This window comes from Silurus meridionalis, chromosome 21 (assembly GCF_014805685.1).
Source record: "Silurus meridionalis isolate SWU-2019-XX chromosome 21, ASM1480568v1, whole genome shotgun sequence".
Lineage (NCBI taxonomy): Eukaryota > Metazoa > Chordata > Actinopteri > Siluriformes > Siluridae > Silurus > Silurus meridionalis.
Window position 1 is genome coordinate 10,177,829 of NC_060904.1, and position 16,308 is coordinate 10,194,136.

General features: G+C 35.9%; 1 protein-coding gene across 1 annotated transcript; it reads left to right on the forward strand.

The window, feature by feature from the left end:
- The first annotated feature begins 850 nt into the window (after nucleotides 1-850).
- On the forward strand, nucleotides 851-15,361 carry elovl2 (ELOVL fatty acid elongase 2). Its single transcript, XM_046833984.1, has 8 exons — nucleotides 851-985; nucleotides 2,657-2,720; nucleotides 3,702-3,889; nucleotides 5,187-5,264; nucleotides 10,043-10,214; nucleotides 11,057-11,181; nucleotides 14,020-14,154; nucleotides 14,273-15,361. Exons 1-8 carry the CDS (start codon nucleotides 968-970, stop codon nucleotides 14,375-14,377), a joined length of 885 nt encoding a protein of 294 aa, XP_046689940.1. The 5' UTR covers nucleotides 851-967; the 3' UTR covers nucleotides 14,378-15,361.
- Nucleotides 15,362-16,308: the final 947 nt, after the last annotated feature.

The following is a 16,308-nucleotide window of genomic DNA, read 5'->3' on the forward strand; positions in this document are numbered from 1 at the left end:
GTTTTATTCAGACGCTTTTTTGAAAGATATGATGGCATATCGCCAGCGTGTACCTATGCGGTTGAGAACGATAATGTAATCAAATCCGAGAAACCTTTAACCCCATCCGTTCATCAATGTGTTCTTATCGGTTTTCTTGGCACGCGCACCCCTCTATTGTAAGAGGACCAACCAGAGAGCATGAGCAGCGTCACCCCACATTAACCGCCATCAGCCCACCGCTCTACAGCCATTCACGCGTGCACAGCAATGGACCAATGCCAAGAAGCGCGACCTTGCATTTGCGCATGCACGAGTTGGAGGCCCGCTTCAGTCGAAACGGTCACGCGCTTTTGAATAATGGCATATACTAATAGAGAACTGGTTAAGACGCTTATTTTTAAATATTATGGTCTTTGTGTTACTGTAATGAATAAAATGATTTTTTTATTGCTGACAGATGAATCTGCAATTGAAGTATAAGGCTCTAAATCGCTCTTAAATTATGAGCTATATTAAACAGAATTCGATGAATAAATGTGAATAATCAACAGGTTAAGGTAAATTTTTTAAATATAAGTTAATTAAGGTATATCGTCTAAAAAACCCGAAAGACATTCAAGAATTACGAATTTAATACGAGTGCATTTAAAAGTTGTAAATACTATGATGATAAAGCAAAGTCTTTTGGGATTTATTTTTTTTCCAAAATGAGTAAATTATGTTTTGTCTTGTGTAGTCACAAGCTATTTCCGTGCTTGGCATCCTTTTTTATTGTTACTCGGAAATGTACAGATTTTTAAAACAGATTTCCTGCAAAAAGCCTGCAGGTTTCAAAATGCCCCAGTACCCGCTAACCACGCGGACCTTTGGATCATTCGCCCCGCCCACCATACCTAATACCCCACAGTACCGCAAACGCAGACAGAGAAAGGTCTGTTCATTAAGCCGCATCACTCTGTAGTCCAAAACAACTGAAAGTCTAGCCATGTATTTAACTGAAAAGGTAAGAAACAACGATTTGCTTATTGCATGCGTTTTAAGATGGAGTTAGTTGTCGTGGTGAATCGGCTTTGCTACTTCTTCATTTTTTTTTATTCGAATTATGTATTAGCCAGTAATACAACTTTTTTCCCTAATAGTGGATGATTTCATGCATAATAGCCTACTGACAGTACACAGTCCAGATTAATAAGTAATAAAAATAATAATACTTAATATGTAATTCAGTTGTGATTACTTAGGCATGTCCCTGGAATTGGATAAAGATATTTAATGACTTAAAGGGATTTTCTAGCTGAATAGCGTAATCCTATGTAACAAATAAAATCTTTACATTTTCAAATGTACATTTCTACTTGTTTTGAAAGCCATCTTTTATGAATAAATAAATGTTAGCCAACTTCTTTTTTCTGCTTCTCCCATTAGGGGTCTCGATACCCTCTCATCTGATGATAGTCCTCACATCTGCCTCTTTCAAACCAACTACCTGCATGCCTTCCCTCACCATATTCATAAACCTCCTACTAGGCCTTCCTCTTTTCTTCCTACCTGGGGACTCCATCCTCAGCGCTCTCCTACCGATATACCCCCTTCTCTCTCATCTACACATGTCCAAACCATCTCAACCACACCTCCCTCACTTTGTCTCCAATGTGCGGCCCCTCTAATAAACTTGTTTCTAATTCTGTCCATCCTCGTCACTCACAATGAAAATCTCAATATCTTCAGCTCTGCTAACTCCAGCTAAATATATAAATAATCTTGATGCATTGCTAAATCTTTTTGCAGGAATTCTAGCATTTGCTTTTGCTTTGAAAACAAGTCTTTAGAACTCACAGCCTAAAGTAAAAAAGCACACAATTACATTGCTAAATTCATTAACTAGTGGGTAAATTGATTACAAGCAAAAAAAAAAAAAACACTTGATTAAGCAAAGTTTATATTTTCATCTAAACATTTACTGTTCATTAAGTCTTATCATAGTGTATCTCTGACTCTGATTGGTATATTTAGTTTCCAATATAGGATCCACAAACAATGGCACACTTGAAAACTTGTGATAGGATCATGAGCTTCCAGACATTCATACAATTTTAATTTTCACAGCAAAACACTGTATATATATGTAAATAAAGCATTAAAAATATCTGGATCTGGAAAGGATTCTGGATATACCTTTGTAAAGAGTGGGGTTTCAAAGTTCATTACCACCTCCTTTTTGTTTGTTTCAACTAAGCCATCCTACCCACCTTTTGTCACCATGTACTTTGTATTGTGCCCAGTCAATGAACAGTGAGGCTCTTAGGAGGACAATGTGCCACTGTTTTAAAATGGCCACTCACAGGACAATTGAGAGACTCTGTGACTCTGTTCTTCTCTCTTTCCATCAATCTCTCTTCTCTCTTTCACAAACATACATATATTAGAAGTGGGCTGTGATCTGTAAAATGAGAAAGGACAAAATGATGTGCATACAACATTATTTTTTGCTGATTATGTGAACATTCATTTAGGCAGTTAATTAGAAATAACAAGCTGAACCGATTGAATTTTTTGAGTAATTATTTTAAGTAAAAGAGCACTGTTGGCAAGCATATTTTTGAAAAATGGACAGACTCAAGAAAACCTATTAGCAAATCCCACACATTTCTTTTCAACTTTTTGTGCATTTCAGAACCATTTTTATGCCATTGACAAATGGTTAAACTCTGCAGTGGATAAACTATTTGGAGAGAGAGGTTTGTGATTTTTCTCTTTTTGTATTATCTTTATATACTTAGTCATTGCAATAGTTTTCAGTCTGACTTCTAATTATTGTTTATTTACCTTTGCTCATTTAGTACATCCACTCAATATTGTCATTTATATCCACTGCAATATCTTTATCCATACAAAACAGAGGTAGATTTTTTTTCATGCAAATTTGGCTGCAAATTAAACCAGAAATGGATCTGTAGCTTAAAATTTTAAGGAGATAAGTGTTAAAGTTTATATAGCCATCTGAGCCATATTAATAAAATAAATCTAATTGGAATCCCACTTATGATTTTTGGGGTAAATTGTGGCCCAAACCCAAAAAAGATTCCATTTTAGATTGTGTTAAGGAATAATTCAAATTTATACTAATTTTCTTCATTTTGAATAGAATTAGACTACAGAGGAATACAAATGTGTCTTGGGCTGTTCTAGACATTCCAGTAATCTAAGAATTCAGGGCACTGTTTAACAATCTCTTGACAAAATACATACAGTTATGTAACCCTATATAATCATTCATATTATTAATACTACTGAATGTAAGCTTTTCTCTATGATTTGTAAAACCATGACTGCTTGTTATTTAAATAAACCCGTGATTTAATGTAGCACACAAACAGTGGAAAGTTAGCAGACAGGATGGAAATAGATTATAATATTGCCTGGACCTTGCAGACTCTTGCAGTTAGGATAAATCATATAATACAAATACATAGTTTGCAGATGTCAACAGTACAACAGAACTGCGGGAACTTGCAAAACAGATGAAATGCCATACAACAAAACATGAACAATAAAATTTTTTGTCTTTCCAAAAATATGTAAAATATGTAATTTTGTAATTCTGATTTGTTGTCTGTCAAGTTGTACATAGCAATGTGATTGAAATAACAACAGCTAAATACATTTGTCTTTTTAAATAATGCTGATGCAATTATTTATTAGAATGTGTTTGATGGTAGATCCAAGAGTACGAGGTTGGCTGTTGCTGGACTCCTGCACGCCCACTCTGGTCCTCACCTTCATCTACCTCCTGATAGTCTACTTGGGACCAAAGTACATGAAAAACAGGATGGCGTACTCTCTGAAGAATGTATTGCTATTGTACAACTGTAGTGTCACTATGCTGTCCTTCTATATGCTCGTGGAGGTAAGAGAATAAATGAAACAATAGTACAGTTAATATATATTATATACATTTATACATTTTATATACATATACATATTATATACATTTATTTATACATTATATATTAACTGCATTATATTTATGCATTTAAAAAGTATTCAGACCCCTTTCACGTTTTAAATTTTTGTTTTATTGCAGTCTGACCCAAAAATCATTCAAATAGATTTTTTTCTCATCTTTACTTAGTATCCCATAATGGTGGTAAAAACAGAATTTTAGAAATGTCTGTAAAAAAAATGTCATTTAAATTAACTAAAATATCACATATGCATACTTATTTAGACCCTTTACTCAAGACTTTGTTGAACCATTGGTATACAGCCACTTTTAGGTCTCTCCAGAGATGTTCAATAGGGTCCCTAAGCCACTACTTTGTTTGCTGTGTGCTTAGGGTTGTTGTCCTGTAGGATGGTATATCTTCGGCTGTGGACCATGTTTATATTGAGGAAATCTGTACTTTGCTCCATTTTGCTTTCCCTCAACCTTGACCAGTTGCAGTTTTGATGAATTATGAATTTCTAATCCTTTTTCATCCATCGTTATTGAATATAAAAAGTCATATTTTTATATTAAATATAATATTTTGGTCAAACCAGTTAAAACATGACTGTTGTCCTTCAGGAAGTTGTCCCATTTTCACACAGGATCAGCAGAGCTCAGTCAGAGTGACCATTGGGTTCTTGGCACTTTTCCCCCGATTCACACACTTCATGACCGTTTTTTTAATAACAAAATCAATTTGAACGATTGTTGCATTAGGCTGCAACATAAAATTGAAAAGTCTGACTACTTTTCGAATGCACTATATACGTATATATGTGTTATATCTGGTTGTAATTTGATATTTGATGTAGGCTTAAGCATTATTTAATTAATTGACTGCATTGATAATTAGGTTAATAGGTCCTAATAGTCCTAATACAAGGATCATTAAACAAGACTCCCAGAAATGTGTAATAATGTCAGAAACATCATTAAAATATAAAAAAAAAATACAGTAACACAAGAAGCAATCACAGACAAGCCACACCTTAGGACAGATGCAAATGCAAATGCTTTTCTCATGCCCTTTTTGGACTTTCAATGTTCATGTTCAACAGTTTTTAGTATCTGAACAGAATGCTTTATTTTTTGTGTGTGTGTGTGTGTGTGTGTGTGTGTGTGTTTGTGTGTGTGTGTGTGTGTGTGTGTGTGTGTGTGTGTGTGTGTGTGTGTGTGTGTGTGTGTGTGTGTGTGTGTGTGTGTGTGAATTCGGTAGCTTATTTCAGCAACCTGGTCGGCAGGATACAAACTGAAATGTCAAGGGCTGTTTGAATCAGGGGAGGGTGACATCAGGGTAAGTGAGATATATTACAGATCATGTCAGTTTTAAATGCCAATCAGCAAAAAATGTTAACGTTTTGTATATAACTGTATCATGGCATTTCTTTACAAGAAGGTACTCTTATTTGTATAAATAATCTGGTTGTTCTTATGGCTGGTATACAGAAAACTAACAATGAAGGAGAGTAGTAAAAACCTGTTTATATGTTCAATATCTGTTCTAGAGTACTTGCTATTTTCATAGATATTACCAAAGTGTTACAAACCTAAACAGTTTAGTGTGCTTTAAAAGATATATAAAACAGGAAAAGAACTGAAGAATCTAGTTTTATTCAGACAAGAGCAAATAAATGTTTTGTTTTTGCATTGTACCAAAACAAGTGGCATTGTGATTTCACGCTGTTCTTTACCATTATGCTAGCAAATCCTAATTTCCCGAATATTTCAGTGTCACTTAACGTTTCTGTTTAAATGTGGCTATTTACATCTGTGCCACTATACTGTAACTCAGTTTTAGAATGTGAATCCAATTCAATTCAATTTTATTTGTGTATATATATATATATATATATATATATATATATATATATATATATATATATATATATATATATATATATATATATATATATATATATATATATATATATTATTATTATTTATTTGTAAATATATATATATATATATATATATATATATATATATATATATATATATATATATATATATATATATATTTTTTTTTTTTTTTTTTTATGGACATTGTCTTAAAGCAGCTTTACACAGATAAATCGGTAATAAGGTTATATTAAAAAATGTGTAAGTTTGCCTATAAGTTAGTTCCTTAAAATTGTTTATTCCTGATGATCAAACCAGTGGCGATTGTGGCAAAACACCTTGAGATGGTATAAGGAAGAAACCTTAAGAGGAACCAGACTCAAAAGGGAAACCATCATCATCTGGGTGGCACCAAATGTCCATTCAATGTAGTTATATTGTTGAGGTGTAGTGAAAGGTGGATGAGGTATTTAGTAATAGGTGGATGAGTATGAGGACAGTGTAACAGCAGTGAAGTGTGCAGTAGGAATGACAGACTGTTTCAAGGTGGAGGTTGGACTGCATCAAGGATCAGCTCTGAGCCCTTTCCTGTTTGCAGTGGTGATAGACAGGTTAACGGATGAGGTCAGGCAGGGGTCACCGTGGACTATGCTTTTTGCGGATGATATTGTGATTTGTGGTGAAAGTATGGAAAAGGTTGAGAAGAGACTGGAGAGGTCGAGGTATGCGCTGGAGGTAGGGGAATGAAAGACAGAGTACATGTGTGTGAATGAGAGGGAGGGCAGTGGAGTGGTGTGGTTGCATGGAGAAGAGGTGGTGAAGGTGGAGGAGTTTAGGTACCTTGGGTCAACAGTGCAAAGTAATGGGGAGTGTGTTAGAGAAGTGCAGAAAAGAGTCCAGGGGGTGCAGAAGAGTGGCAGGAGTGATTTGTAATAGAAGGGTATCTGTAAGAGTGAAAGGGAAAGTTTATAGGACTGTGGTGAGACCTGCTATGTTGTATGGTTTAGAGACAGTGGCATTGACTAAAAGACAGGAGGTGGAGCTGAAGGGGGCACAGTTGAAGATGCTGAGATTTTCATTGAGGATAAACAGGATTGGAAACAAGTGTATTAAAATGACAGCAATGAGAGATTTAGATGATTTGGATATGTGGTAAGGAGGGACATGGGGTATATCGGTTAAAGAATGATGAAAATGGAGCCACCAGGAAGGAGGAAAAAAGACCAAGGAGGAGGTTTATGGATGTGGTGAGGAAAAACATGCAGGTATTTGGTTTTGATAGAGGCACATGTAGAGGACAGGGTAGTGTGGAGACGGATAATCTGCTGTGGCGACAACTAATGGGAGCATGTCAACAGGAAAACAACACTAAGCACACAGCCAATACAACAGAGGACAACTCTGGTTTAGGGACAACTCTGTGATTGTCCTAGAATGGCACAGCTGGGGCCTTGATAGAACCTTGATGAACATCTCTGGAGAGACCTGAAAAAGCTGTCCACTGATGGTCCCAATTCAATCTGACCCATCTTGAGAGGATTGGCCATGAAGAATGGCGGAATATTCCCCAATCCTGGTGTGCCAAGCATTTTTCATCATACCCCAAAATACTTGAAACTGTAATTGCTGCCAAACTTCAGTTAAGTACTGAGTAAAGGGTCTGAATACTTATGTACATGTAATATTAAATTTTTTTGTCATTTGTATAGTGTGCGAAATTCAATTCAATTCATTTTTATTTGTTTAGCGCTTTTAACAATGAACATTGTCTCAAAGCAGCTTTACACAGATAATGTGGTGATTAAAAGTGAATATGTTCTTTATAAGTAAGTTTGTCCCTGATGAGCAAGCGGGTGGCGACTGTGGCAAGGAAAAACTCCCCGAGATGGCATAAGGAAGAAACCTTGAGAGGAACCAGACTCAAGAGGGAACCCATCCTCATCTGGGTTGCACCGAATGTCCATTTATAGCAGATATATGATGTCTGATCATCAGTGATGATGATCAGAAGCGAAAAGTAGTCCTGAGTCGATGTAGCAGACTGTTGACATTACCTACAGTCCAATCCATCCACAAAAGTGCCCGTTCTTACTCCTGAATTTCATGGAACCACCCAAGGTGTTGATGAGAAACCGTCCCAAGCTGCACAGAGTGGCCTCCAGTTGAAGAAAACACTATCCAGAGGCAGGCCTGGACAAAGTGGGAAGATCCACGGAGGGGAGAGGGGCAGGAACAGTGGTCACTGAAGCCTCAGGAGCATGTTTAGCTCGACAAAGAGAGAGTGAGAGAGACAGAGAGAGAGAAGAGGGGTGACAGGAAGAGAAGAATATGGATTATTGTCAGGCCGATGACGCGGAAGCGGAAATAACTCAATCATAGTCTTTATTTACACAGTTCACCAAAAAACACTTACATATGCCGAGGAGAGAAACAAAAAAGGATATCCGCTCGAGACGAGTGATCCACAACGAAAGTCGAATCCAAAACGAAAGTAAAGTTTTCCACCGCAAGAGTAATCCAACACGGAGTTCAGAGACCAGCGGGGAGTGCTGGCGGTCGAGCAGCCACGGGAATCACCAGCATGACATTCAAGAATTGACAGCCTGTGACTCAAGAACGTGGGTTTATATAGTCTAATCATTAATGAGCCACAGCTGTCGGTAATCAAGGCAGGCACGGGATAACGAGGCAGCGTGACTGCTACTGAGGGGGGCGTGGCAGGGTGAATCCCTGACAGCGGCCGAGGGAGGCGTGGCAGGGGGATTCCTGACAATTATTAAGTGTCTTGTTGTATGAAAGTTAATATCACTGTGCAGTTTGGACTCCGGCAAGACTCGCTATGGCAGTATAACTAAAAGGGAGAACCAGAAGGTAACACCAACATGAGGGATCTCTGGGATAAGAGAAGACCCACCACACCACCGTCAACAAACCTGAGTGAACGTGTGAGAGTGAGGGGACGACAGTATACAAATATCCCAGTTTATCAAACACTCTACAGTTAGTTGTCAACTTACGACCACAATTGGGACCGACAGATCGGTCGTAACACGATTTGGTCGTAAGTAGAGTAGGCTATATGTACAGTACTGTGAAATGATGCCGGCTTCATTTCACAGTACTGTACATATAGCCTACTCTACTTAAGACCAAATCGTGTTACGACCGATCTGTCGGTCCCAATTGTGGCCAGCCGTGGCGCACGACAGCACGCACCGGCCTCCGGCACCATTCGTAACATGATTTGGTCCTAAGTATAGAAGGGTATATGTACGGCAGTGTGAAATTATGCCGGAAATTATGCACGCCGCAGCCAACGATTGTGGTCGTAAAGTCGAACGGTCTTAAGTCGCATAGGTCGTAAGTCGACGACTACCTGTATATCCATGCTCCCTCCAGATCTGTGCCTTTACCTAAGAAAAAATCTACTGATTTTTGACTTTATAAATATGTTTTCAAACCCGTACAAACGAGTACAAACCCGATTCCAAAAAAATTGGGACTCTGTACAAATTGTGAATAAAAAAGGAATGCAATCATTTACGAATCTCATAAACTTGTATTTTATTCACAATAGAATATAGATAAAATATCGAATGTTGAAAGTGAGACATTTTGAAATGTCATGCCAAATATTAGCTCATTTTGGATTTCATTAAAGCTACACATTCCAAGAAAGTTGGGACAGGAAGCAATAAGAGGCTGGAAAAGCTAAATGTATATAAGGAACCGCTGGAGGACCACTTTGCAACCTTATTAGGTCAATTGGCAACATGAGTGGGTATAAAAAGAGCCTCTCAGAGTGGCAGTGTCTCTCAGGAGTCAAGATAGGCTGATGATCACCAATTCCCCAATGCTGCAGCAAAAAATAGTGGAGCAATATCAGAAAGAAATTTCTCAGAGAAAAATTGCAAAGAGTTTGAAGTTATCATCATATACAGTGCATAATATCATCCAAAGATTCAGAGAATCTGAAACAATCTTTGTGCGTAAGGGTCAAGGCCTGAAAACCATACTGGAATGCCCGTGATCTTTGGGCCCTTAAATTTTTAACTTCCACATCATTGCATTATGTTTTTATTCACAATTTGTATAGTGTCCCAACTTTTTTGGAAATGGGTTTGTATTTTGTACAGTAAATTCACCATGTATGCAATAATATATTTAATATTTTGTCATTATTTAGGTCTCATAATTTGTGCAATTCAATACTGTTGTCTCTCTGACTATTAGGTAGCAAAAGTGTTGTGGTGGTACTACTTCTCTAAGCTGATTGAGTTTCTTGACACCATCTTCTTCATACTAAGAAAGAAGAACAATCAGATTACCTTCTTGCATGTGTATCACCATGCCTCCATGTTTAACATCTGGTGGTGCGTTCTCAACTGGATCCCCTGTGGACAGAGTAAGTATGCACACATGACCACCACATACTAGACTGACTGAATAATTGCACGAATGTCCAAGTGCTCTGGTGTTCCTAATAAATTGGAAATTTAATAATTAGATTTCTTTCTGACACATGTTTAAGCATGGCCTAAATATTATAGCATTCAAATCCAAGTAAACTCAACTCAACACAATTTAGCTTCCTAATTATGAAGTCTAATGTCTCAAAACATTTTTTTTAGGTTGTTTTAGCCAAACCTTTAAGAAAAATTCTTAAATTACTAAAAACAAGTTTAAATAGACACATTTACAAATATATGAAACCAGAAGACCTGAAATGCATCCTTATGTACATTTCTGTGATGTACATGTTGCTCATTTACATCACAGATAGAGTATATAATTAAGTTTTGCAGTAGGTAACAAAGCTAGGAAGTCAATGAATTACCACATAATGTCAAGTAGTAACCAAAAGCAAAATAGAACTTAAAAAAAAAAAGACTAGATAAAGGCATGAAAGCCAACAGTGCAATCACACCATAATACTAAACAAGATTGTAACTAAATTGTGTAAATAAGTTGTGTACAAACATGAAATGAAGCAGTCATCAAAGGAAGAATAAAAAAAATTGAGAGACACATTGTATATACAGTTTCACAAATCCTTCTTCATTTTTTATCACCACATTATCTGTGTAAAGCTGCTTTGAGACAATGTTCATTGTTAAAAGTGCTATACAAATAAAAATTAATTTAATTTTAACTAAACTAAAATAATTGCTTGATTCCGTTATTTATAAAACTTGTGTTTTCAAGATTAGATTGACTCAGCTGATGTTCTGTCTCGGTTGTGTGCAGGTTTCTTTGGACCCACTCTGAACAGCTTCATACATGTGCTAATGTATTCATACTACAGCTTGTCCACCATTCCCTCTATGCATAAGTACTTGTGGTGGAAACGATATCTTACACAGGCCCAGCTGGTCAGTACAATATTGCATGCTTTATTAACAAAACACTTAATGTACAATTGAGTACATGAAAAATCATTTAAATGTAATTTAAGGCCACCTACACTATATTACCAAAAGTATATATTTCCACATGATCATATGTATGGTATGTGTTTTTTGAGCATTACATTCCACATTTAGTCCCAGTTTAGGTTGCACACGATGCACTTTATGTGGCTAGGACAACTTACTTTAGTCCTTAGCTCTGCGTTCTGTTATGTAGCTTAATGTTTTTTATGTAGCACTATAGTTCTGGAGGAATGTTGTCTCATTTCACTGTGTTACAAGCGTCATCTATATGTGGTTGATATGACAATAATCTCTTCTTGACTTGAGTTTAGACACAAGGGTGCTAGTAAAGTCAGGTACTGATATAGTTGAGGTTGAGAATTAATTCCAAATGAATGAATTACAAAAATTTAAAAAGTAAATGCATACATTTTCTGTATAAAACAAAAATCACTTAAACTTTGTATAGGAAAGTACAGCCACTGCATACAATTATGCAATAAGTAGATACTCTAGCAGCTACATTTTGTAATATGTAAGAAATGTATTTAGGATTCTTTCGTGATTTTTTTTTAGAAGAAGAAATTGTCCAAATGTCAGTTTATAACACATGCACCATAGAAAATTATTATAGTTTTTAGTTTAGTTCTTAGCTTTTTTTTTTACTAAGTAAGAAGCACTGTTAAACACTGCTAAAGTGAAGCAATGCTAATAATATAGACAAAAGTTTTAGGACACCTGAAATTCCCAGCCTTTTGTGGTTCTTTCCCAATCTGTTACTGTAGTACTGAAGGCACACAATTGTATAGGGGGCCTTTGAATGCAATAGCTTGACATTTTCCCTTTACTTAAACTAGGAGACCCCAACCTGTTCGAGCAGGGGTCTATTCCAGATCTCCTGCTATAGAGCTCTGACCTAATAAAAAAACTTTATTAGCTCAACCCTAATCGACACCTTTGGGATGAATTGAAATGCTGACTGCACCTCAGGCCTCCTCACCTTAACTACATCAGAATCTGACTTTACTTACACTCGTGTCTGAACGAGCACAAATATCCACAAACACAGTAGAGGGAATTGTAAGAGCAAATTGGGACTAAATGTGGAATGCAATGCTCAAAAGGCAATACCATACTTATGAATGGTGTTTGCAAACATTTGGCCTTATAGTGTATAAAATATGGGGTTTAAACTAAAGCGAGTTAGGTAAAATGTAAATTGTGACCAGAGGCGATAAGCGGAGGCAGAGGGAAAACTCGTTTTTTACTAATCACTCCTGCACACTACGTATCCCTAAATTTTAAATTTTTTACTTTTTCTTCTTTGCTTATTGTTACTTATCCGCTTGAACTTTTCCCGCCGGCAGCGTAACAACTCATTAGTTCATGCTCGTGGAATGATGAGATGGACAACATTAGCCGATGCATACCACTTTACTTCTTTTTATGAAGATTGATTCGCAGGGTTACAGTATAATATAACTCCCAGTTGGATAAACTTGGATTAACAGACCGCACTGCAGAACACAAATCATATAAATCGCACACAGGAAAAACATCCAGCCCGCACACTTCTTTCCCGCACTACACTACCCATAATGCATTTTACTCTGGACTTCAATACCCAGAGATAGTAGCCTTAAAGAAACAGCTCTCATTTTCCCTCTAATGCAACACTATCTAAATTTTCGTCACAATCTTCGCTTTCTGGCTTTGATTCACCATCTAGCAGCAGCGTCTCGAGCTCGTATCTCAAGTTTTTGCTCGCGTATCAAAGCAAAAAATCGACCGAGTGACCGCTCGTATCTCAAAAAACTCGTGTGTTAAGGCACTCGTATGTCGAGGTACCAATGTATGTATATATATATATATATATATATATATATATATATATATATATATATATATATATATATATATATATCCCAAACGTTGTCAGGGCTGAAATTTGATAATTTTAAGTTGTTTCGGATAAGGGCAAGTACAAAATGCCTTACATGTAAAAGTCTTCAGCAGCAAAGCTTTTTAACAGGCAAATGGTTAAAGTATTGCAGAAACAGTTGGCCTGTTCAAAAATTTTAAATGTCATGCTATCAAACCTGTGCTGTTGGTGTCACTAGCTAAGGCCTAGCTAATTTCATGTGCCTTAGTCTACTATAACCAGTGCTTTTTTTGTTGTTTTTAATTGGGTGCTTTACTAAGAAGATCAAACCTGTTAGACCTACAAAGCAGAGAGGAGTGGTTTTATTACTAGTGGTTCTACCATTTTCTTCTCACCTCACGTAATTTGCATCTAATTCACATTTTCTGTGATGCTCAATATTTTTATTGGTATAGGAGTAATAATAATTTTTACTTCTGACTTTCTGACTATTATTTTACTCTTTCAGCTATCTGTTTTGTCAATACAAAATGACCACAGTGTTTGAAAATTGCATTTTGTGGGTCATCAAAATCAGATATTTACACAGAATTTTAAAAAGATTGATAATTGAGGCCCAATATCAATATTTTTTCATTATAAAAGTCAATACATTGTTCATATATTAATATTATGTGGAATGCTGAAATATAAAGATTTCAGCTATCCATCGAAGGATAGTGAGTCAGAACACTGTGTTATATTTTGTGATTGTGGGTCTATTTGAGGTAAACTATGTTTCTATAACTTTGTTTTCTAATTACTTCAATTATTTTTTTTTGTTATTTTAATTTAATAGCTCATAAAAGATTAAAGTTTAAAATGACTGACTGTACAAGCTAAACATGGTATGCCATTTTTCATGGTTTTCATTTCAGGTACAGTTTATATTAACTATTACACATACATTAAGTGCATTGATTTTCCCCTGTGGATTTCCTCTGGGCTGCCTATTTTTTCAGTCCAGCTACATGGTTACACTTGTTATCTTGTTCATCAACTTTTACATGCAGGTAAGAAAATAAGTGCTATTTTGTATAATTACAAAAATTCTATTTAGACATTCAATATATGTAAGTGAATGAATGCATCATTTGCTTAATCCCTTACTTTAATTTCACTACATTTCAGACATACAGAAAAAAGCCAGCCAGAGATGATAAAGCTAGAGAGATGATGAGAAACCTGAATGGCATCTCATCCTGTGTTAATGGTGCCAAACATAAGCTGCACTGATGACAAATAATGCCTCTTCAAAATAATATTTCATGATGACTAATCAAATAGCAGGGATAATCCTCTTCAATTGTAATAACTGTTTCTTGTGCATTTTATATGGAGTAAGATTTCGAACCTTTTGTTTTTGTTTGTTCCTACCAATCTTCGACATTTTTAAGAACTTTAGGGCTTCACTGTATCTCTGTATAAAATTGGTAGACTCAATTTGGCATTCATTTCAATAATACATTGAGACCCAGCTACATCACATTATCAGTTGTCATTTAAAAGTACATTTTAGTCTTTAGTTCATGATTTATTACTATTTGGTGTTTATATACAAAAAACAATTCACAAAATTATTGCCAGCATTTTAATATTTGTTTGCCACAATAATATAGTGAATAGTAATGTTAAACAAAGACCTAGGGCACTACATTGAGTTAATGTCCATTATTATTATATTATTACATAAGAAAAAGTTGCTTTTTAGGTAGTTTTACTTTTCTTGTTTATCTTGTGCTGTTGCTGTTGCTGGAAATGTGATTTGTCCTAAAACAAAATTAGATAAAATATATTCTCTATTCCAGCAACTTGTACAGAAGCTTGGATGCCATGTTGTGAAAGGAGCATAATTATTTGACCATTTGCCAGAAAAAATACAGTGCCTTGCAGAAGTAATCAACATGTCTGATACTGATTTTCAATTTATGTCCTCTTACCAATTCATAAGTTTATCAGTTTTATAAGTCAGTGGCGAAGATGGCAAAGAAAAGCTCCCTGAGAACCAGACTCAAAATGAAACTAATCCTCGTTTGGGTTGACACTGATGTCCATGCATTATACTTTAATCATTGTTGACATTACCAGCTGTTTACAGATAGACAATTGAGTGCAAAACTTTTCGCAGCAATTATAGTCTTAAGCAATTGTAACATTGTTTTATTTGAATCATGCATTTGTCAATTGTATAATAAATTCCTATATTATGTTATTTGGAAACGCTTAACTGTTCTTTCACTTTGAGTGTAGTGTGCATTTAATGTTTATGACTTGAGAATTAAATCTAAGTGTAATGGTGTAATTTTAATTTTTAAAGGAATGGCAAATTGTATTTGCAATTGTGTTTTCCATATGTAGATGCATAAATTGTGACATAATCCAAATGCAATTGCAAGTCTTGCGTTACCCTTTGCATTTTGCCTTTGTGAATGCACAGTGAATGCCAAATTTTAAATGGAACAACAAAGTCCATTTGCAACTAGATTTTCTGTGTCTTCCGAGTTATGACAGTCATATTTTAATAGTAATAATAATTTCCATGTCTGCTTTTTCACTGTCTCTGCATGGCTTATTTAGCCTGCCAAAATTCAAATGTAATCGCAATCGCAATTGGACATGTTTGTATTGGGAAGTGCCACCACTCCCAGTCAACAGCCAAGAGGGGAAATGCCAGTAATAGACAATTTTGCAGAATGTTTTGAACAATGGAGGTAGTCTGTGAAATTGTGGAGTACATTAAGTCACAGGAAATACATTTGCAAATAGACTGGTGATTCATTAGTACAATTTGGATAAACTTGATGCCTATGATGTTCATCCTTGCAGTTTTTGGTGAGCCTAACATTCTCATTGTTACAAAAGTAAAAATCCAGCTGATACAAATATAGACATTAAGTCTAGCATGGATTAATTGTCATTTTAACCATACACAGTAGCACGTGGTGAGAAGTATTGGGAACTAGGCTTTTCTTAGCATTCTCAGGAAGTAGAGATGCTGCTGTGCTTGAGCTGGTAATAAGGGGCTAAGTGAGGTTCTCTCCCATTGCAACACCAAGAAATTTGGTATCAGCATCTCTATAGAGGTTGCTGATCATGTTTAGTAGAGAGTTGTTGCTCTGTGCCCGACAATAATCACTTTAGTCTTGTTCACATTCAGAGAATATGTT

Bases quoted from the DNA above. Each gene is read 5' to 3' on its own strand.
- elovl2 (XM_046833984.1), top strand. The intron at 2,721-3,701 runs GTTTGTGATTTT...GTTTGATGGTAG, and splicing joins TAAACTATTTGGAGAGAGAG to ATCCAAGAGTACGAGGTTGG. The intron at 14,155-14,272 runs GTAAGAAAATAA...ACTACATTTCAG, and splicing joins TCATCAACTTTTACATGCAG to ACATACAGAAAAAAGCCAGC.